Genomic DNA, 23318 nt, shown 5'->3' with positions numbered 1-23318 from the left:
ACAACATTACCTATTCCAGGCAAGAATGCATAACCTCAATCTAGTAAGGAGCTATTCGACAAACACAAAATGAAGAATGTTCTATTAGAAAGGGGGCAGCAGGGAGTATATTCTTCAGAAATATTGATGTTATACAAAAAAGACAAAGGAAGGCTGTGGAAATGTTCTAGATTAAAGAGGCCAAAGAGACATGACAACACAATACCAACTCTAGACAGGATCCTAAACTAGAGGGAAGAAATGCTATAAAGGACATACTGGATTAATAGACAACACTGGAATATGGACAACAGATTAAAGTATTTTAAGAGAAGATCTCTATCCTTAGAAAATAAACACTCAAGCATTTAGGGGTAAAGGGCCATGGTGTGTGTGTGTGTGTGTGTGTGTCTGTGTGTGTGTGTGTGTGTGTGTGTGTGTGTGTGTGTCTTACCCTCAAATGGTGTGTGTGTGTCTTACCCTCAAATGGTGTGTGTGTGTGTGTGTGTGTGTGTCTTACCCCCAAATGGCTCAGAGAAAGAGAGAGCATGTATGTGACCAAACAATAAAGCAGAACAGGTAAAATATTAACACTAAGCGTACTATTTTTGTTTTTGCAACTTTTTGGAAGTTTGAAATTACTTCCAAATACAAGGTTTTTATAGCAGGGGAGGGTAGCAGCTTAAGAGATCATTAGTATTCTCTAACTAAAGGGAAAGCCCTTCTGTACACTGCACCCCACCCCACCCTTCAATCTCTAGCTAAACACCCTACTGTATTTTCTCCATGGCATTCAAGCAGATAAGCAATATCACATAAGATGGCATTATCTATCTCCTAAGTGCTTTTTAAAAAAAATTATTAACTCTAACAAGTGCTTAGTATGTGCCAGGCAGTAACCATAAGCTCTTTTTAAGTTATTTAATCATCATAGCAACCCTGAGATCGATTTTATCAACCTCATTTTACAGATTAAGGCGCACAAAAGTAAAATAACTTGCCCAAGGCCATACAGCTGGTTCAGTGGTAAAGCCAGAATTCAAACACAGGTGAATGGCTCTTAAACGCTATACCATGCTTTCTATCTAAGCCCCTTTTGAGCAAGAATTGTCTGTCCTGTTCACCTTTATATCTCCAGCACATAGTTATGCCTGCCCATAGTAAGGCTCAATAAGTATTTGCTGAATGTACCATTGAACACCTAGGTAATACTGTATCTTACAAATAGAGTATATAGAATCTTAATAAAATCTTTACTATAATTTGCCAGTCAATTTACTGAGCATCTATCACAGTCTTCCAAGTAGCTACGATAATCTCTCCATCATACATGAAATTTACATTTCAGTGCTCAAGAGATGATTAACAATTATATTCCTCATGTACATTTGATGGTAATCATTCTTATACTCTCTCCTCACCAGGCTCTTCCAACTTTCCTACATTTTTCAATCCTGTACTTAAGACTACCCCTCTAAATTTTCCACATCGTAATTCAATTCTGACACAAAAAATCCTAATAAAGAACCAATTTGCCTTCTAGGAGAGCACCAGGATTGTAAACACATCCAGAACTACCATACCAAATATATTTCACCAAATCTGCAAATGATCCTACACTCAATGTTAGAAAGTATGAGTTTAAAAGTGATTGCAAAAAGAATAATCAGTCTTTTTCAAATTATATGCACTCCCAAAAGACAGATGGTCACTGTTATTGAAGCAATGTCTTAACCTTTGGGGCAGGAAAAAACTTAACCACCAAGGAAAGATATTCCATTTCAGCCTTCAGTTAATAATGTGTCTTAATCTTAGATTTCCTGAATCTGCTTCTTCCTTTTCAAAAAATCTACACTATTTCTCTTTAGAATTTCACACTTCCTAGTTATAACTTGAAGTTAAGCATTTTAGGTTCTAAAACCATGAAGAGTCAAATCAGGGCTCTGCCTTTTGTTGTCAGGCTGTTCACATGTTTTCTGAGCCTGAATATACTCAGATGTAAATGAGCGGGGGGGAATAGAAATAAAACCTCTCTCTGTTCAATGAGATAATCCCCATGAAACATTTAGGATAGTACCTGGTACACAGTAAACTATTTTAACTATCATTACTTTCATTCCCCCACAAAATCTAGCATAGTGCTCTACCTGAAAAGCACTTGGTGGCCAATTTGACTAGATGGCTTTCAAAGTCTGCCATGAAAATGGCGGCAAAATTCACATAATTTCCTCTATCGACAGCCTCAAGTTGCCATTTTCTGATGTCAGGTATGTATAGCACAGGTATGTGCTGAGCTCTTTATATACACTGCTTCATCACTACAACCTCACCAGACCTGCACTGAGGATTAAATGAGCTAATAAAGAACTTGGAACAGCACCCAGCACATAAGTATTAGCTACTATTGCTGTTGCTGTAACATCAGTATAGTATTAGTAAAATACTAATAATTTAGTAAAACACTAAAATTACTGTTAAATGGTATTAATATTAGTAGTGTTAACTATTACTATAATTATTATTAGCAGGCTCTATATAACCTGGCCCTTGCTGACCTCTCTACAGACTCTAGTCTTTCTGATCAACTACTTGATTACCCTGAAGCCTCTGCAGTTGTTCCCTCTGCCTGGCATGCTTTTCCCCAGATCTTTATATAACTGACTCACTCTTCAGTCTCAGCTCAAAGTTCACCTTAAACTCCTTTCTCACCCTAGTCTCTCCCAGCCCCTCTCTATTTCATTACCCAATTTGAGTTTACAATTATGATAAATGCTATGAAAAAAAATCTCACTTGTTTACTTTTGCATTATCTCTACCCACTAGTACATAGTTTCTCCTTATTATAGTGATGCATCCCAGTGTCCAGGATGGTAGTGTTCAATTATTGTTTTAATAATGATAGTGAACCCTGGGTACTTCCTATATACCTGGTACGGTTTTAGGGACATTATTTGTACTAAGTCTTTCAATCCTAACAACAACCCAATGAGATAAGTTTGGCACCATTTTTACAGAGGAAACTATGGCACAGAAAAAGAACTTGTTTATGGTAGTTAGTCAGTGGTAACACCAACATATTCTTATTCCCATTATACAGCTGAGGAAATTTAGACTGCAAGTACCTTGTCATAAGTCATAAAGCACTAATAAGTAAATAAAGGCCCTGGGTAAAGGACCTATACAAATATAACTCTAAATCTTAATGGCCCTCAACCATAAAGGAATAGAAAGGCATTTGGAACTCCAAATAAATTCTGTCTATTGTAGGTTATTTGCATTCCTACCACTTTCAATCTTGAGGAAAACAGAAGCCTACTTGCATGAACAGAAACACAAAAAATTTTTTTACAAAAACAAATGTATTTCCTTAGAAGTACTAAATTCAGATATGCAATCTTCCCAATGGTGAAGACAAGTCTGCAAATACTTTAATATAACAGGAAGAGCAAAAATTTTTTAAATGCTGATATATGGCAGGCAAATTAAAAGGAAGACTAAGTGAGGAGACCTAGGTTCTAATCCAGACCCTGCCAATACCTCGGTGACCCTGTGTAAGTCTCTTCACACTTGCAGGCTGATTTCCTCATTTGATGTGGTTAGTTTGGAATTTAGATCAATCTTAATTAGCATGGAAGGTCCCTGAGGAAAAAGGTTTTTAGTCTGGTTCCAGACTCTATTGCCAGCACCTAGGTCAGTGACTCTCACACTGCACACACTTAATAAATGTGGGTCCACTAAACGGACCACCTCTAAATCTCCTCTATTCATTTATTTACAATATATATACACTGAACACCTTATTCTTCAGGCCTTATGATAGTGACACACCATGACATGCATTCGGAATACAAATACAAAAATTAAGCCCCAATTTCTGCCATCAGAAGCCACAAGAACAACTAATTTCTCTTAAACCATGACAAATGTTAAAATAAAACTCTACAATATGCTCTGGAAGGAACTTCCAACCCAACAGGCTAAGGTATAAAACATTTCCAACAGAACACACCTAATTTAAAGCCCTATTCAAATCAGTTTTGCAACAATGTCTAGACTACTACTAACGAAGTCTAAAAGGCTACTCATTGTAAAACTGAAGAAAAATACTCTCTAAAATGCAAAGTAATGTTCCCAAATAAACCTGTAAGACTAGTAACCTCTTAAGATCAGAATCAGGAATGAACCTTTCATCACTAACACTGAACGACCCTGGCAATGCACTTTGATCACTCATTACTGAAGTGTACACGTGGGGTTTAAAGGATTTGAGATACATCCCTGAAATAAGACTTTATTCCTGCCAAAGTAAGAATTTTTGTGACCATTCAGAATCTAAAAGACATGACTTTTTCTTTTTCCCTGAAAACCTGAGTAACAATACCCGTTTTCCTTATACAATTTCATCTGGTGCTCTAGACAATACCAGAGTCCTCATAACTTATTCTGCGCTTTTTCATTCTCAAAGACTCACACTGGCACAATTCAGAATGGGAGCTGAACATCTGACATGACAATTTTCCCACCCAGAAACATTAAAAAAGAAAAAAAAAAAGTATCAAATACACGTAAAGCTCAGTACCTCGTTTTCCTTAAAAACCACTGACTAAAGATTTTTCTCTCCAAGACACTTAATTACAAATTCCAGAGGCAGGGAAAAACCAGGGCAAGAAAGGTCACTGCCATCCTTAGGGCGATGGCGTGAGCAGACAAACAGAAGGGAGAGGAATGGAAGACGGCACCGAGCCTGGCTGCCTGGGTTCAAGCCACTTCCTGGAGCCACGATTCCACCAAACCGAGCCGGTTCTACTTCCCCAACCTCTACGAGGCTCAGTTTCCTCACCTGTAAGATGGGCAAATCACTTAACTGAAGATGGCTCTTGCACTGGGGCCTGCAAAATAAGAACAGCACCTACTCCAAAGGATGGGTGTGAGGATCACAAGAGACAAGTCGAAAGAAAGGGTCCTCTGGCCCCTGGAAGCACCTAACAAACGGCTGCTGCTATTGTTACTACTCACAAATACGGGGTAAGAAACCAAAGGATAAGAGAAAGGAAGGCCGCACGAACTTAATGAAAAGCAAGCACTGTGGGGAAGAAGGAACAGGGCAGACGTGGGGACCCCAAAGGGCGGCGAAAGGCGTGGAGAAGGCCGAGCCGGGGAGTTGCCTGCGGCGTGGAAGGCCTCCGGGAGGAAAACTGGGCCCGCGCCGGCGTCGCGCCGGGAGCAAGGCTGAGGCAGCCCGCGCCTGAGGCGGGGCCCCAAAGCGGGAACGCCGGGTCCGGCCCAAGGGCCGCAGGCCGCCAAGGGCACCGGGGCCCCGCGAAAACCGCAGGAAGCGCCCCGAGAACGTGCAGGAGGCCGCGACCCAGCCCCGGCCCGGCTCCCTCATTCAAGCCGCCTTCCCTTCCCCCTTCTCCAATCCCATGCGGTCCTGTCCCCCAGTCGCCGCGCGTCTTCGGCCCACCCTCCACCCCGGCCCTCCGCGCGGCGGGCCGAGCCCCTGAGACGCCGGAGCGCCAAGATGTAAGGTAGAGCAGCGCCCTTACCTGAGCTCCCCCGGGTTGAATCGCTCACCGTCCCCCCCGTCCCCGCCACGCTCCGCCATTACAGAGGGCCGCGTTCTTCCACCCGCCGCCTCAGCGTCCCCTATTGGCCGGGCGGATCGTCAATCTCGCGCGAGAGAGGCGGAGATAGCAGAGATCTGTGAAATGACTGGTCAGATTTTCCATCAATCCTCGAGCTGAGGATGGTATCTGCCTTATTATTGGTGAAAGGGCCCGCCGACTTTGAAAGCGGTTTGGAGACAGCCAGTTGATTGGTCGCTCGGAGGCTTTATGGGAAACGAGACTTCAGCAACGGGGAACTGCCGGCGCCCTCTCGCGGTAAGTGAAACTGGGTCCTCCCACGTACTGCTCGGCCTGCGGTAGCCACGTGTCTGCCGGCTTCCAGAAAAGTCAGTTGTGGAGCCATATTGGCCTCATACTGGACATATTGGCTCGGGCCGAGACCATGTCCATTGCGTGAGCCAATCAAAAATCGACCTGGGTCGCCGGTAAGCCAGTCACAGAGTTGCTGTGGAAATGAGCCGTTTCCCCGCTTTTCAGAATCAGGAGTCTTAAGGCACCACCGGATTATACACGTGTTATTAAATAATATATTACTAACTACAAGAATACCTCAAATTGTATTAAATAATTAGTTGCAGGCTAAGAAGTGTTGTAAGTTGCTGTATTAAGTAAGTTGTGGGAGGCAAGCCTCGGCAATTTACAGTTTAAACCATCTGTCCTTCAATTTCAAAATACACTTGTCTGAAATTAGCATACCCTGATACCCAGAAGGAATTCTGAATATTCATTTATCTTTTTATTAAAAAAAAAAAAAAAAAAAACTTTAGGCACTGGAGTTTCAAAGTCACGATGAAGATGATTTCTACCATTAAGGAACTCAAAATATTAAACTAATAGATATATTTTACTCAGACTTAAGCATATATACCAAGCACTGTCCTAATTACTTTCCATGTATTATCTGTTTTAGGCCTCATAAAAAGGCCTTATAAGAGGTGAGTACTATGAATAGCCACAGTTTATAGATGAGACCGAGGCAGAGAGAAGTTAAGTAACTTGTCCAAGTTTACACAGCTAATAAATGGCAGAGCCTGGCTTTAAACCTGAGACAGTATGTCAGCAAAGCCCATTGCTAAACACCGTGATCCAAGAAAAACTGAAAACATACATGTACACAAAAACTTGTACAAAAATATTCATAGCAGCATTATTCACAATAGCCAAAATGTCCAAACAACTGGTGAATCGATTTAAAAATATGGTATATTTATACAAAGGGATATTATTCAGCCATAAAAAATAATTAAGTACTGATACATGCTGCAACATGAATGAACCTTGAAAACGTTATGCTAGGTGAAAGAAGCCAGACACCAAAGGCTACATATCATATTGAGGCAGGAGATAGGTGGGCCCCCCCGCAGGGTAAGCAATTGAAGTTTCTGTCCACAGGGAACGAACTCCAGTTGCTTACCCTGGGCAGGGTGTGTGGCCAACTATGTCCTGCCTCAATCTTGGCTGATAGAGTCGTGTCCTCGTGGTAGATTACAATCATTTATGTGGGGTATTTCTTACGGGTTTTCTTTGGCCAATCATTTTGATTTGCCTGGTTCAGAGTCCGTATTTGGTATATCTCAGGATCCTCCCATGTGTGTGCGCACATCTCTCAGTCAAGATGGATTCCAGCGAAGAGGCCTATGGGTAGACTTGACATCATTCCCCTTTTGACCTCCAAGGAGCTTTCTAGTCGGGAAGGTCTCCTTGACTTCAAGAATGAGAAATATGTGGTCTCTTATCTTTTATCTGGGCAGGGCCCAGCCTCCTCTCTCAATTGTCCTGCTGTTGATATTTTGGAGTTTCTGTTCACAGGGAATGAACTCCAATTGCTAACCCTGGGGGGGCCCATCTACCTCCTGCCTCAATATGATTCCATTTAATGAAATATCCAGAATAGGCAAATCCATAGAGATGGAAAGTAGATTTCCAGGATAGGGGTGGGGAGTGACTGCTAATGGGTATGGGATTTCTTTTTCGATGATAAAAATATTCTAAAATTAGATAGTGGTGATGATTGCACAATTTGGTGAATATACTAAAACCTGCTGAGGGCTTCCCTGGTGGCGCAGTGGTTGAGAGTCTGCCTGCCAATGCAGGGGACACGGGTTCGAGCCCTGGTCTGGGAAGATCCCACATGCCACGGAGCAACTGGGCCCGTGAGCCACAACTACTGAGCCTGCGCGTCTGGAGCCTGTGCTCCGCAACAAGAGAGGCCGCGACAGTGAGAGGCCCGCGCACCGCGATGAAGAGTGGCCCCTGCTCGCCGCAAATAGAGAAAGCCCTCGCACAGAAACAAAGACCCAACACAGCCAAAAATAAAATTAATTAATTAATTAAAAAAAAAAAAAACCTGTTGAATTGTACACTTTAAAGAGTGAATTTTATTGTATGTGAATTACAGTATTTCAATAAGTACCATGCTATACTGAATGCCAATTAAATATTCAAAATCAGCTAAGTATGATAAAATGTGATAAAGGCTGAACACAGTTCTGACCATGATCGTCTGGAAAAAGGAAAGTATGGCTAAAATTTCACTAAATACATAACATTTGAACAAACTGGAGCTTGAAGGAGAGTGAATGGTTAGATCCCTTTTTCAACATCAGCATGCATCTCCAAGTCCTGGCAAACTATTCCAAAAATAATACTTATATAGATGGCTCAAGACAGACTAATCCCCACTGCTGGAAAACAAAACAAAACAAAAAACAAAAAAAAAACCCACCTCAAAATGGATACCTTACAGAAAGATAGTCACTGGCATATAATAAAAGAGGACAACAAACTGTCAGTTTGAATGGATGGAAGAATGCCTTGTGGGGCAGACATATATACATACGTAGACGTATCATACATATTAGATACAGATATAGAGATAGATAGATATAAAATCATTTCATTGCTTCACTACTATAGTTTACTCACATAAACATGTCCTTGAAATTCAGGTATTTTGCACTCAATAGTTATTAAAAACATAATGCAAATATGAGCTGTGTCTTCAGTGAACCATTTTATTAAATCAATGTAAAAAAAGAATTAAAGAAATTCAGTGACTCTTTTAAGAAACCAAATAGACTTCCTGTAGTCAAAGCCTGATAACTCTTCAGATACTACAGATGGGCATAGCTGTACAGAACAAAAAAACAAGTACCATCTTTGCCCAATTGGCAGTAACTGAGTTATAGATCCTAACATTTAGTATATCAAAGTGAACTGAAGAGGCAGTGTTGGCTCAAAACTGATTAATACCATCAGGGCTCTAAGTCTTTGTTATGAAGTCACTCTTCAGAAGTGACTCTTGAGAAGTGTTTCCAATGCTGAGTCAGTTTTTTTTTTCTTAATAACTACCATTTTTGAACACTTATCTTAAGCCCATGGTAGGTACTTTGCATACACTATTTTTAATCCCCTGCAGGGCAGGCATATTGTCCCCATTTTACATATGGGGACACTGAGGCTCAGGGGTAAGACTCACCCAAGGTTGTATTGATAGAATCTGCTTCTGAGGTCACTCACATGATTGTTGGCATGTGTCACTTCCTTGTGGGTTAGACTGAGGACATACCACATGGGTCTCTTCACGGGACTGATGACAACATGGCAGTTTGCTTCTCCCAGCATGAGCAATCTAAGAAAGAGAGGAAGAGAGAGAGACAGAGAGAGAATACCCAAGATGGAAGCCACAGACATTTTGTAACCTAATATTAGCAGTGAAATTCCATCACTTCTGCCCATACTCTATTCATTAAAGCAAGTCAATACATCCAGCCCACAATCAAGGGGAGTGGATTGCACAAGAGCTGAATACCAGGAGGTGGTATCACTGGGGGCCATCTCACCTACCACACTTCCTTTCAGGTCTCAACTTACACAATTACTTCCTCCAGGAAGCATTCTTCAGAGAGAAAATCTGACTGCTAGCCACCCCCATCTAGGTAATTTCCCCTATCATATTCTCCTATAGCACACAAGATGCCTTTGTAACATTCCAAGCACTTGTTACTACCTATTGTAACATTGAGCATTATGTGTATAATGTGTTTTACATATTTTACGTTATTTCTTTTCCTGTCAACTCACTTTATTCTTTTTAATTATGAAGTATTTTAACGTAAATTATAAACATCATGACATTCCATCCCTCACTACATCAGTATTTATCTCTTTTAAAAAATTCCAGTTTTCTATATATCAAAAATAACATTTTCACTTCTAACAAAATTAGCAGTAATACCAAATCCATATTCAAATTTCCCCAGCTGTCCCTAAAATGGCCTTTTCAACTGGTTGGTTCTGATCAAATCAGGATCCAATTCAGAACCATGTAATGCATCTGGTTGCTATGTCACTTAAGACCCTTTTAACCTAGAACAGTCCGTTTTTTCATGACACTGACTTGCTGAAGATCCCAGGCCAGTTCCACCTTTTGGATCTGTCTGATTGACTCCTCTAACCCTTGTATTTTTTATAAGTTGGAAGTTAGATCTGAAGACTTGATCAGATATAAATTGAACATTTTTATCAAGAGGACTTCATAAGTAGTACTGTGTATTTCAGTTACATCATACCAGGAGACACATGAATATCTAAATTACCCACCCTTAATCACTGACATTGGGTTAAGGTTATGACAGCTCAATCCTTACATTGTAATCAGAATGTTATCTGCACTATTAATAATCCCTTTTGGACAACAGTCATAAACCAAGACCATCTCCAGCAAAATTGAACAAATGGTCACCCTACCTATCCACCATGAACCTAATGGTTTAATGATTTTATCTTTTCCTGAATCAATACTTTCCTTAGGGCTAGCAAAATAATGATTTTCTAATTACATGTTACTTTCTACATTTACTAGCTAACAATTCTTCTGTAAATTAGAGATTTCCTTCAACAACAGGGGCTATTGCCCCCAAATACAGCTTCTATGCTAAAAGAGGATAAATGCTTAGTTCTTTCCCTTTATTTATCAACTTTCAAAATAAAATGATGGTTTGATAGTCATCTCAACTGGGGACAGATTCTTTTTTCTGACTTCTTTAAGTATTATTACAGACTCACGGGTTTTCAGTTATTCAATCCGTTTCAATTAGCTACAATCAATAATCATTTTTGATGCTAGAATTTTCATACATTATCCATTTTCTTTTCACAACAATCATCTAAGTAAGGTAACATCACTGTCTCTTTTACATATCAAGAGACTGAGACAAAGAGAAGTTAGGTAACTAAGAAATTTACTAAGGTGGCTCAGATAGTAACTTCAATGTGCAGTTGAATACAGACTCCAAGAGAGTAGGAATGCATTCATGTTTTTTAATCAGGTTCTCCTGAATATAGCTCAGTGCCAGTTAATAAATAAGTCAATGCGCAAATTAGTTAATGATTATCATTTCTAGTTGACACCAAAAAAAACAAATTCTAATACCTACTGAAGACTTTCGGATAAACTAATATCTGGGATTAGCTTCAAAATAAACAAGAATGGGGAGCAGCAAGGTCAGGGAGAGAATGTGAGGGGAGGGCAGCAGGTTATAGATGAAACAAGGTTGACTATACCTTGATAACTGTTGAAGCTAGATGATGGGGAGATGAGGGTTTATGATACTATCCTCTCTACTTTTTTAATATTGAAATCGTCCATTCATAGAGAAAATATTCTAAGCCCTTGAAACATTCAACTATAGGAAGCTGCCTAAAAGTATTTAAACTGATACACAGCAAAATGTGTCTGCTTACATTGTTAGTTTTTAGTTGGACAGTCGATGAGAAAGTAAAGGAGATGATATGATGTACCCCAACACACGTAAAGAGTAAAAACATCTTCATAAGTGAGATTAAGGTAACAAAAATCCCATGTTTGACTTCTTAAAAATTGAGATATAATTAACTCATGTTTGACCTTTTGTTGGAAAGCGAACAATGCTGTATGCTTTTTTTTTTAATGCCAAAACTTAGAGAAAATCTGATGACTACAAAAGGAAGGGGATAAGAAACTTGTGAATCTGTCTTCTAGAAGAAAAGATATCCTCAAGAGAAGGACTTATCCAAGTTGACCAAATTGAGGAGCCAGATAAAAAGACACCAGGTCACAAAACACACTGGGGTACAAATAGATATCCATTTAAAACCTTGTTTTTAAATAAACATGAAAGGAATGAGGAAAACAGAAAATTACCATTAGAACACCACGGTAATCATTGCTGCAGGCAAGGTCTACTGATGAGTGCTAAAATTAGTGGGTGAAACTTTAAGGAGAAACAGGATATTGCATTACTCCAACTATCTCCACCCCAAATTTATAAAACACTGTGGCGGTTTTAACATATGTCCACAAGTTCTTTGACAGTCCTCCCTTCAGAAGATGGAGTTAAGTCCCCTCTCCTTGAGTGTAAGTTAGACTTAATGACCACCAGATACAGCTTACATTTGCAGTGGAGAAACCCAACAGACATCATCTTAACCAAGTGATGGAGATTAACATCTTCAGTGACAGCATGCACCCCTAATATGACATGATGAGAAGGGCTCTTCACCTCTGTGCTATTCTTCCGCAAAATCTGTAACCTCCATCTAAACTCGAGGAAACATTAAACAAGCTCAAATTGAAGAACATTTTACAAAACACCTGATCACTACTCTTCAAAAGTGGCTAAGTCATGAAACACAGGTAAAGACAGAGAAACTGTTTAAGGCAACAAAGGAAACATGACAACTAACTGCGATGTGGGATCTTGGCCTGCATCCTGGAACCGAAAAAGGACACTAGCGGGAAAAGCCATGGAAATCTGAATACAGTGTGTAGTTTAGTTAGTATTGTACCTCTTAGGTTTGTTTGTTTGTTTTATTTTTGCCTGTGCTGGGTCTTCATTGCTGCGTGTGGGCTTTCTCTAGTTGCTGCGAGCAGGGGCTACTCTTCATTGCGGTGCGCAGGCTTCTCATTGCGGTGGCTTCTCTTGTTGCGGAGCACAGGCTCTAGGTGCATGGGCTTCAGTAGTTGTGGTGTGCGGGCTCAGTAGTTGTGGCACGTGGGCTCAGTAGTTGTGGCTCGCGGGCTCTAGAGTGCAGGCTCAGTAGTTGTGGCGCATGGGCTTAGCTGCTCCGCAGCTTGTGGGATCTTTGTGGACCAGGGCTCAAACCTGCGTCCCCTGCATTGGCAGGCAGATTCTTAACCACTGTGCCACCAGGGAAGTCCCCTGTACCTCTTAGTTTTGATAAATGTGCCATGGTTATGTTGACACCAAGGGAAGCTGGGTGCAGAGGATTTTGGTATTAACTTTGCAACTCTTCTGTAAATCCAAAATTATTTCAAAATAAAAAGTTTTTAAAATACGTTTTCAGCTTCCAGATAGCTAACTCTCAATGATGCCAATTGCAGAGGGTGGAAACCACAGCCATATTGTGATATATGCCTTATTATCCATCTATAAAATGAGAGGGTTGGACAAGATGCTGATCCAATGATCAGGGCAAGCAGTGCACAGAAATGTCCCTAGAAAAGGCTCAGTTACCTGAGTGCCAAGAGAGCACCCAAGGTACCCTTGACCTTGGGAAATACGTGTGGTTAAGGATTGTACTCCTAGCTTTACAGTTCTCCAAATCGATTTTCTTGGCAAAATAAGACTAGAACCAGGGACTTCCCTGGTGGCACAGTGGTTAAGAATCCACCTGCCAATGCAGGGGACACGGGTTCAATCCCTCATCCGGGAAGATCCCACATGCTGCGAAGCAACTAAGCCCGTGCACCACAACTACTGAGCCTGCGCTCTACAGCCCGCAAACCACAACTACTGAGCCCATGTACCACAACTACTGAAGCCTGCGCGCCTAGAGCCCGTGCTCCGCAACAAGAGAAGCCACCACAATGAGAAGCCCGCACACCGCAACGAAGAGTAGCCCGTGCTCGCCACAACTAGAGAAAGCCAGCACGCAGCGATGAAGACCCAACACAGCCAATAATAAATAAATAAATATATTTATTTAAAAAAACAAACAAACACTAGAACCAAAGATCCATTTCAATAAACCAGAATGCCAATTTATTTACAGAGAATTACACCTGTCAGGTGAGCCAGACGTTCCTATCCTCTCTGTGGGCAGATTTACAGAGCAAGCAAAATTATCAGAAAGCAGCTCAATGTGATTGGACCAGAACAAGGGCAGTAAGTTATTTGATTTGAATCTTTAATGGGATTGGGTCATGATAGTCTGAAAATTCACTGTTCCAAATAGAGATATACTTTCCACTTAGAGCGTCTTTGCCTACTCTTGCATTGGGGAACTCCCCGTCCCACCCAAGAGCCTCTTCCTTGTATATATAGCTAAGCTTACTTCTCTAGCTAATAGGAAATTTAAAAAGAGGTGTGTTTTTTTCTGTTCCACTCTATAGGAAGCAAACAGAAAGGAAGTCATTTTTATTATTAACATCATTGGCTGATTCAGTCAACAAACAATAAATAATTAGTGAGCTCATGAATTTGCAGTCCTTTAAGATAATTTCATGGACCTCCTGGGATCTGCAAGCCACAGAGTACAGTACTCTGCGATGACCATCTATGTTTTGTTTCCACAATTTTTTCCCAATAGAATACCATATAATTATTTAGGCTTCCACTTATTAAATGATAATCACATTCCCTAGGATTACCCTCATTTGGATTTGTCCTAGAATAATCAACCACTCATTTGCAATCTCTTGGTTTATTAACATAAATGACTATACCTAAGCCCATTGTATTATATATGCATTTTACTGGTTTAACTCAAAGAAACTCTGGATTTGTTCCAAAATACTCAATGACACATTTCTAATCTCTTGGTTCATTAATATAAACTGTTAATCAAACGCATTGTTTAAAGTAACTGCTATTTATCTTACTAAATTGGTGAGGCATTTCGCTTTCCTTCTTCTAGCAACAACAATTATGTCTTTTGGGGTTCATTCCAGCTCTAAAATCATACTATTAAAATTTTTCTGTTTTTCAAAATTAAAACAACATCATCTCAGGAATCCTCACATAATGGTTATTTTTTTAATTAGGAAGTTAAGGATTTTGTTTATTTTAAGAGGTGTTATGATTGAAAGCTGTGAAAGGACAGCTCTAAAAGATAACATTATTTTTAAAAGACTTTAATTAGCTAGCTAAAACAACAAGTACTTTCCCTACACATAGTAAAATGAATGGGTGTACTGTCTTAGACAGTGTGTCCCTAAAGCAATCCTGGGACCCAAGGGAAAGTGTTCAAGTTGGCTAAAGAACATTCTTAGTCTTTATTTTTTTTTCATAAAAGTAATATTTAAGACTCTATTATAATGCAATTGTTTTAAATACTGTCATACACAATTTCCCCAAATTGCCACCTTGCGAAGTTGCAAAAGCAGTTAATTGGAAAGCTAAAAAGAATCTTTGAGATCATCTAGTCCAACATTCTTTGCACAAATTTGATGAGGAAGCAGAGACCCTGAGAGTTTGATTATTAACTTTCTTACAGTCACATATCCAGTTAGTGGCAAAAACAGGACTAGAACCCAAGTCTTGACAACATTGTGCTTCCTCAGTTCAATTTGAAAGCTCTGTCTCTTAAAATTTACAAAACTCAACATCTGTAGTGTATCATTAAGCACCACACCAGTCTCAGGACAAAGTAAAGTAATAATTTGTTATTGCTGTAGCAATAACTCCATCTTAGAAGTTACATGAACTCCTCTCCATTACAAAAACGTATCAGACCAAGTGTTCTAATTTTGAATTCAGAAGATAATTCATTTGTCCATTTGGCAAACATTTGATGAACACTTACTGTGTGCCAGGAACTATCACAGTTGCTAAAGAAACGGGTCGCTGTCCATGGAGTACACAGCCTAGAAGAGGAAGTAGATAAACCAAATCATAGCCATGGCAAATGACTAGTGTTGACTAAGTGATTACCACGTGCAAGCATTTTACATGGAACTTCCCAGTTAAGTCCTCATGACAATCATATGCGGCAACAATTTATCCCCACTTCATGGATGAGGTAACTGAGAATTAGAAAGGTTCATTGAGGGCTTCCCTGGTGAGGCAGTGGTTAAGAATCTGCCTGCCAATGCAGGGGACATGGGTTCGAGCCCTGGTCCGGGAAGATCCCACATGCCGCGGAGCAACTAAGCCCGTGCACCACAACTACTGAGCCTGCGCGCCACAACTACTGAAGCCTGCAAGCCTAGAGCCCGCGCTCCGCAACAAAAGAAGCCACGGCAATGAGAAGCCCGTGCACCGCAACGAAGAGTAGCCCCTGCTCTCCACAACTAGAGAAAGCTCGCACACAGCAACGAAGACCCAATGCAGCCAAAAATAAGTAGATAGATAGATAAATAAAATTTTTTAAAAAAAGAAAGGTTCATTGAGTTGCCCAAACTCATACAGTTTAAGTGGTGTAGTCAGGCAATTCCACACTATTGCATTTGCCCTGAATCTTTATGCCATACTGCTGGGAATTCAGGCAGAAACACAGAAGCAGGGGCTCTGATTGGAGGGAAAGTCCACTGTGAAGATGGAAACTGAGGAAGCAAACAAGGACCAGGAAAGGATGCATTAAAGGATAGCATTTTGGGAGCAATTTTAGGAACTAAAGCACTGATGTACAGGGGAGTGGCAGGAGATGAACTAGAAAGGTGGGTGAGGTTATATTTATTCCATAGGTAATACGTTTTTATTCAGGGGTTTCAAGTAGGGAAGTGACAGGATCAGATTTGCTGACTACAGTCAGTATGATGAGTTAGAATAGAGCAAGTTTGCGACAGTAGAAATTGTTGTGATTGACCGTAATGAGACTTTGAGCTAAGACAATGACAGCAAGACTGGAGAAGAGGGGACAGGTTCAGGAGCTTTTTTTTTTTTTTCCAATTAGAAGTTATTTGATTTGAGTTGGTCAAAGACCAGAGATATGAAATGTTGCAAATACATCATCAAAGATAAGCTCTAAACAAACAGTTAAGTGTAACTGTGAATTTGTAATCTCTTATAGATTCGTCCTTATTACATGTAAGTGTGTGTGTGTGTGTGTGTGTATATATATATATATATATGTATATAACTTTTCAGAAATATATTTTGTAAAACAGGATGGAATCACCTGTAATTAAACAAGGAGGTTGCAGGTGTAATATCAAAAAAGAAGACTTTAGAAACTTTTAGCTATTTGTCCATTTTTCTGCAAACTTTTTTGTGGGTAGCCCTTGCTTGAAATATTGGCATATTCCATTTGGAACATACCTCTATTCTCTTTCTTCCACTCAGGTGGAAGCAAAGCGAGGGGTTTTTTTTGTTGTTTTTTCCTATTTCTTTTTTTTTTTTTTTTTGCCGCACCCGTGCGTCTTGAGGGATCTCAGTTCCCGGACCAGGGATTGAACCCTGGCCACCGCGGTGAAAGTGCCGAATCCTAACCACTAGACCACCAGGGAACTCCCGAGGGTTCTTAAATCTCAATGAGATTATGATGATTGTTGAAACACAAAATGGTCAGTTATACAAGCCTCAGCCCCCGAAGATCTGCGTTGCTGAAGCTAATGGCTAAGTGAAGACAATTTAAGAGAAGGGAAGGCAGCAAAGTGACACATGTTGAAGGAAAATGACTAGCTTTCATACCTAATCTGTTACTTCACCCCTTATCTCAAAGGCCATGCCAACAGTCTCCCTTCGCCGGCGCTGTTTTCCGCCAGCCTTCTTTCATGCCTGACCTCGCGAGATGCACGTGTGCTCTACCTCCTCCGGGGCACCTCACCTGACAGATTGCTGGTTCCCACACTGCCCCAGAGCAGGAGCTATTTAAAAGGTAGAATCAACAAAACTAGGTGAGTGATTGGATTTGAGTGTGGAACAGGTGGGGAATTTTAGGCCACATTAAGATTTCTAACTGGGGCAGCCTGGGTTACATAGGGATAACTTCTCCAACCTTCAAGATCAAGTATATAGTTATAGTCACAGACATAAATTCTAAATAGACTTGCTGGGTTTGGACTCTCTGTATCATATTCAAATTTCCTTGTTAACCAGATACTGTAGGATTTTTAGAACAAAACAGAAATGGAGGAATGTGGAAATTAAATAGTTTACCCACAGCCGAGTCACTTGCATCAGAACATCAAAACTTCATGAGATTTGAATTAGGAAGTTTCCAGAACTAACATGAAAGGTCACAGGTCCCTTTATGCAGAAGAACTTGTTAGGCCAAAGTAATCATACTAAAAAGTAAATAATAAAGCAAATCACTTTTAGTGGAATTCACTATTAGTGAAATGACACATTCATTCCTAGCCTTTCTACCTTGTACAGTTCTACACTTGTAAATGGAAACAGTATAATGAGACCCAGCTCCTGCCCTCAAGGAGCTTATGGTCTAGTTGAGGAAGACTAAGAAGCAAAAACTGCAGCACAGATGATAAAATTTCCAACAGGGATTAGCTCAGATGCTGGGAAGCCCAGCAGAGGGTAAGGAGACCCAGCCCTGCGGGCAGTGGCCCCTCCTCCCTGAGGTCAGGCCAGCTCCCCTGTAGGAAGCATGTGATTGTATTAGGCACAGACAATGTGGTGGGCATTTCAGGTAGCAGCAAAGCATGGGATGGAAGAAGCACATTTTGACTCACCCCACCATTTTGTTCCAGGGAATGTTTCAGTGCTGCAATACCAAGAAGTAAGCAAGCAATATACAAGGACTGCTGCAGCTTCTCTGTCACAGGTTGCCTGGGTTTGAATCCTGGATCTGCCTTTTACCTGCTGCGTAATTTGGGACAATTTATTTCCACTCTTCGTGCCAAAGTTTCCCCATCTTAAAATGGAAATAATAATAAGAATTGTATCTCCGCAGAGTTTCTGTGGGGGTTAAATGAATGTAAGCCTATTTAAAGTGTTTAGAACAGGGCTCATAGTAAGTGCTCAATAAACATTAGCTATTACCATTTCTATAAGTATAATATTTTTTCTTATTATTTGACCTCCTCTTGCTGTCTTTATCTCTCATGTCTGAATCTTTCTCTCTGTTTTACCTGGCTCTCTCTGTTGCATAAACTGCTCTCAATTTTCTCACAGGTTAGCTAAGTAATAAATACAAACTATTAGTCTGGTGTCCAATTCATAACGGATATTTCTGGTAAAAATAACCAATACAAATTGAAACTGAAAGTAGCTATCATTGCATTGTAGTAAAATGTGATATTGACTAAAAATTGACTGAAGATCAAATCTTAAAGTGCAAATCTGCAAAATTTGAGCCAGGAAAGTTGAGCCTGGTAGAAATAACAGTCATTGAAGAAACTTCACACAACTGTATAACAATTGGTAAAATTTGATGCAGACAGAACTGCTGGATGACTCAAATCTTCACTCTGAAATTTAAATGAAGAACTAATTCTGTCAGAAATAACTTTAGGGACTTCCCTGGTAGAGCAGTGGTTAAAAATCCGCCTGCCAACGCAGGGGACACGGGTTCAATCCCTTGCCCGGGAAGATCCCACATGCCGCGGAGCAACTAAGCCCATGCGCCACAACTACTGAGCCTGCGTGCCACAACTACTGAGCCTGCACTCTAGAGCCCGCAAGCCACAACTACTGAAGCCCGCGTGCCTAGAGCCCATGCTCCGCAACAAGAGAAGCCACCACAGTGAGAAGCCCCCGCACCACAACGAAGAGTAGCCCCCGCTCGCAGCAACTAGAGAAAACCTGTGCACAGCAATGAAGACCCGATGCAGCCAAAAATAAATAAATAAATAAGTAATTTTTTTAAAAAAGAAACTTTAGTAAATAAGAAAACTAATAGCAAAAACTGAAAAAATACTGTCTAATACAGAAAACTGATCCAGAAAAGTATTGGTGTTTGGGGGGAGGATTATTTATTGGGGTTTATGATTTATTGGACTTTGATCCTGAAAATGCTTTCTCAATGAACATGTAACAGTGTTGGTATAATTTTGATTCAATGTCAAAAATGCCATTAGGGTCCAAAAAATTAGGGTCAGGATGGGGGTATGGATCAAGGGGTGTATGTGTGTGTGTGTTTGTGTGCACAAGTATGTAGAAGTTAGGGAAAAACAAAAAGCAGCATGGCCTCAGAAATGGAGCGGCATGTAGATTATCCCCCATGCTATTAGTAATCTCCTGTTAACCTAATTGATGGGCCAGAGACAGAGTAGACAGGCTTCAGGATCAGGCAGACTTGGGTTAAGAAAGGGTTCCATCACTCACTAGCTGTCACCCTGCAAAAGTCACCACCTCCCCAAGGCTCAGCCTCCTCATCTGAAAGCAAGAATGGCAATAGTACTCACCTCATAAGGTTATCATGAGGACCCCCTGAGACAATGCCCCTGGCAGGTACCTGGCTTTCCGTCTGCCCTTGGAAGAGATGTTAGCCACCATTACTTGTTACTGTTCTACTTTTTCAGTGCGTCTGTGCTCCCGGAAGTTACTCATCCAGCTGGCAGCCAGCTAGATGAATAACTTCTTCTGAATAGGGTCTTCATATCATATTTCTTTACCCACCCTCCCCAGCCCAGTTTCCAGGACCCCAACACAATGCCATGCTTATCATATGATCCCAGTGATTTTTAGCTGTATGTTGAGTGCATATTAAAGAAAGAGAGAAATAAAAGGGGAGAAAGAAAGGGAGTTTGGGGTCAGGGCTGTGAGACATATGCGGTGCATCAAAGGACCGCCAGACAGCTGGTGAGCAGGGGAACACTCCTAGGCGCTAGGTACTAATTAGCTGACAGGTGGGTCAAGGGTTGGAAAAGGTGGGAAACAGTATGTTGTTTACTTCCCAGAATGAGAGGCTGCCCCGAGGCCAGGTTCCCTAACATCCCCACTCCTCCTGGCTGAATAGGTACAAGTGAAGACTGTGCCCCACTTCACCTTGAAGAAGCCCTGGGCTGAGTGAAGAGGAGCTCTGCAGACAGATTTGATAACTAAACTTACAAGAAAGGCTCTGGGCCACTTTGGCCTCGGCTAGCACTCCACTTCCTCTGGTCACATCTTCCCTGACACTAAAATACAGCTTGGAAAGACAGCTCAGTGCCCTTACAGTCGCTGTGGCTTCCTCGAGCTGCAGCCCCCTCTCTCTTTGATGAGCCTGGGGGGCTGTAATTCTCATCCCCTGACATTTATGGGAGGCTGCGTATTAGCAAAAGGCTTTACAGCCATTTTTATGAGGGCTGCCTCCCTGAGACCTGTCAGGTATAGTCACCCAGGCCGAGCACAAGGAGAGAGCAAAGGCTTGCAAGTAATGGTCCTCGCCCCTGGGCCTGCAAAGAGCCCGGATCGGAGCCTTGCAGGTGCCACATTTCTTCAATCGCGTGTCACGGCTGATCGGCATGCCCTCGTAGCCTTGGCAGCTGTCAGTCATCCTCTGCCACGTCTGACTCATCAGTGGGTCCTGAAGGTGCAGCTCCCAAAGGCATCTTCTGTCCATCCATTTCTGCCCATGTCCACGGCACCAGTCTGGTCCAGCCTACCTCCCACACAGCCCCCACCTGGCTCTGCCTCCTAGGCTTGTCCCCTGCCCTACCTTCCATGATCCACACAGGAGACAGAGTGATCCTCTAGATGTTTACTTATTTCTTTCATGTACGCACCTGTAAACTTTCTGATATTTCTGGAAAAATCTTTATGGAAATCCTAGAGTGAAAATGTCCTACTGAAAGAATAATCTTTTTAAAATTTTATTTCTTTATTTTTTTGGCTGTGCTGGGTCTTCGATGCTGTACGCGGGCTCAGTAGTTGCAGGGGCTTAGTCGCAGCATGTGGGATCTTAGTTCCCCGACCAGGGATCGAACCTGGGCCCCCTGCACTGGGAGTGCAGAGTCTTAACCGCTGGACCACCAGGGAAGTCCCAGAATAATCTTTTAAAAACAAAAATAGCGACCTTTCAACAGCTTCCTCTATTGGGTAAGATTTATTCAGAAGAAAATCCAAGTTCCTTCGCAGACTGCAGGGTCCCTGCATGACCCAGCCCCTACCCGCCCCTCTGGCGTTCCCTCCGCACTGGCCCCTGCTCCCACGCCATGTTCAGGGACCCACTTCTCAATCTGCCTGCAGAGCCCTGGGCTCTTCTCTCAGCTCAGCTGAGTTTGTCTCAACCTTCCAGTCTCAGCTCACATGTCACCTCCCAGCCCCCGAATCTTAAATTGCCCATTAAGTGCTTTCAGAGCCCTCTGAACAAACTTTAAATGTTTCTTATTTGTTGACTTTCACATAGTCTGTCTCGTTTGTTAGAACGTACATCCCAGGAGAACAGGGACATGTATTTTTTACCGTTGCACTAATGCTTAGCACAGCACCTGCACAGGGTATAGGCAAAGTATACTTATACACGGTAAATATGTGTTGAAAATTAAATGAAGGAATGAAGCAATCCACTGAAACACCGCTCTCCATCTCGAAGCCCCTGCTAGTCTTCATCATAATCAGTAGAGGGCAGCAAAGATGCTAAGTTATCTAATTTCTGGGGTTTCCTCCAGAAACTTTTGAAAACATATTCCCCTTTGCCAAATAGCAGCGTCGAGTTTATCAGGAATTTCAGGGAAATGTCTTGCCTTAAAATTTCTTTCTTCTCCTTATTCCTGAAGCCTTCTCCTCTCTGAGTCATTTACAGGTTTTTTGTTTTGTTTGTTTGTTTAAGATTCCAGGGACAATGCTCCTTAGGAGATGATAGCAGATGTTGTACTGACTAAGCCAAAAAGAAACCCAATGGCCTGGAGCCTGTACCTCCCTGCCAGACAAGTTAGCGTGGAAAAAAAGACGCCCCTGTCATCACCGACAGCTGTTTGGGACATAAGGATTTACAGCTCTCCCTTATGGTGCTTGGGGAGGGGCAGGTACCAGCTAGGCAGCTGCTGTTTATGTTTTGAGCATTTGTAAGAGCAAGTTGTGTGTGTGTTTCTAGTTGTGTCTTCTGCTTGGATCTGTTTCTGCTTATTCCATCTTCCCTTTTTTTTTTTTTTAAGCTGGTTGATTTTTCTTTTTTTTTTTTAATGAAAGCCTCTTTCTTTCTTTCTTTCTTTCTTTCTTTCTTTCTTTTTGGCTGTGTTGGGTCTTCATCTCTGTGTGAGGGCTTTCTCTAGTTGCGGCAAGTGGGGGCCACTCTTCATCGCGGTGCACGGGCCTCTCACTGTCGCAGCCTCTCTTGTTGCGGATCACAGGATCCAGACACACAGGCTCAGTAGTTGTGGCTCACGGGCCCAGTTGCTCTGCGGCATTTGGGATCTTCCCAGACCAGGGCTCGAACCCGTGTCCCCTGCGTTGGCTGGCAGATTCTCAACCACTGCACCACCAGGGAAACCCTTCCCTTTTTGTTTAACAATCCCCCACCCAGGGCAGGAACCTCGGCATCTCCTGCCTTTGTGGGCTCCTTCACCAAGAATGCACCCTGAATCCAGGTAATCAGCGGTAGAATCAGCATCCACAGAACCCCAAGATGGTGTTTTCATTTGATCTCTGCCCTACAAATATTTACTGAGCCCTGTGACTTACCAGGCCTGGGTGTGTGCTCTGTGGGTACAGACGCTCCATTTGATTGAAAGAACAGTTACTAGAATCAAAAGGGAGGCAGAGTTTCTCAACCTCGGTACTATGGACATTTTGGATGAGATCATTCTTTGTTGTGAGAACATTCTAGGATTTTAGCAACAACCCTGGCCTCTCCCTATTAGATACAGGTAGTACTCATCCCCTAAGTTGT

General features: G+C 41.7%; 1 protein-coding gene and 2 long non-coding RNA genes across 16 annotated transcripts in view; 2 read left to right on the top strand and 1 right to left on the bottom strand.

Moving 5' to 3' along the window:
• Positions 1–5639, bottom strand: part of TCERG1 (transcription elongation regulator 1) — a 58908-nt gene extending 53269 nt beyond the window's left edge. For all 14 annotated transcript variants that reach the window (XR_014241991.1, XM_082382645.1, XM_082382646.1 and 11 more), the window contains exon 1: positions 5526–5639. Coding sequence is in view for 13 of the 14 variants with exons in the window: in XM_082382645.1 (XP_082238771.1) it covers positions 5526–5584 (59 nt within the window). In the remaining variant the exon portion in view is untranslated. The remainder of the gene's footprint in view (positions 1–5525) is intronic.
• Positions 449–22925, top strand: LOC309624585. The gene is made up of 3 exons (XR_014242035.1): positions 449–5507; positions 5754–5861; positions 17271–22925. It is a non-coding gene; the product is annotated as an uncharacterized lncRNA (long non-coding RNA).
• Positions 15381–17041, top strand: LOC309624591. The gene is made up of 2 exons (XR_014242041.1): positions 15381–15648; positions 15991–17041. It is a non-coding gene; the product is annotated as an uncharacterized lncRNA (long non-coding RNA).
• Positions 22926–23318: the final 393 nt, after the last annotated feature.

The sequence above is a fragment of the Balaenoptera borealis genome (genome assembly GCF_965194805.1).
Source record: "Balaenoptera borealis genome assembly, chromosome: 2".
In the NCBI taxonomy this organism is placed as follows: domain Eukaryota; kingdom Metazoa; phylum Chordata; class Mammalia; order Artiodactyla; family Balaenopteridae; genus Balaenoptera; species Balaenoptera borealis.
The sequence above is the reverse complement of the archived record's forward strand: the minus strand, read 5'-3'. Positions and strand labels throughout refer to the sequence as shown.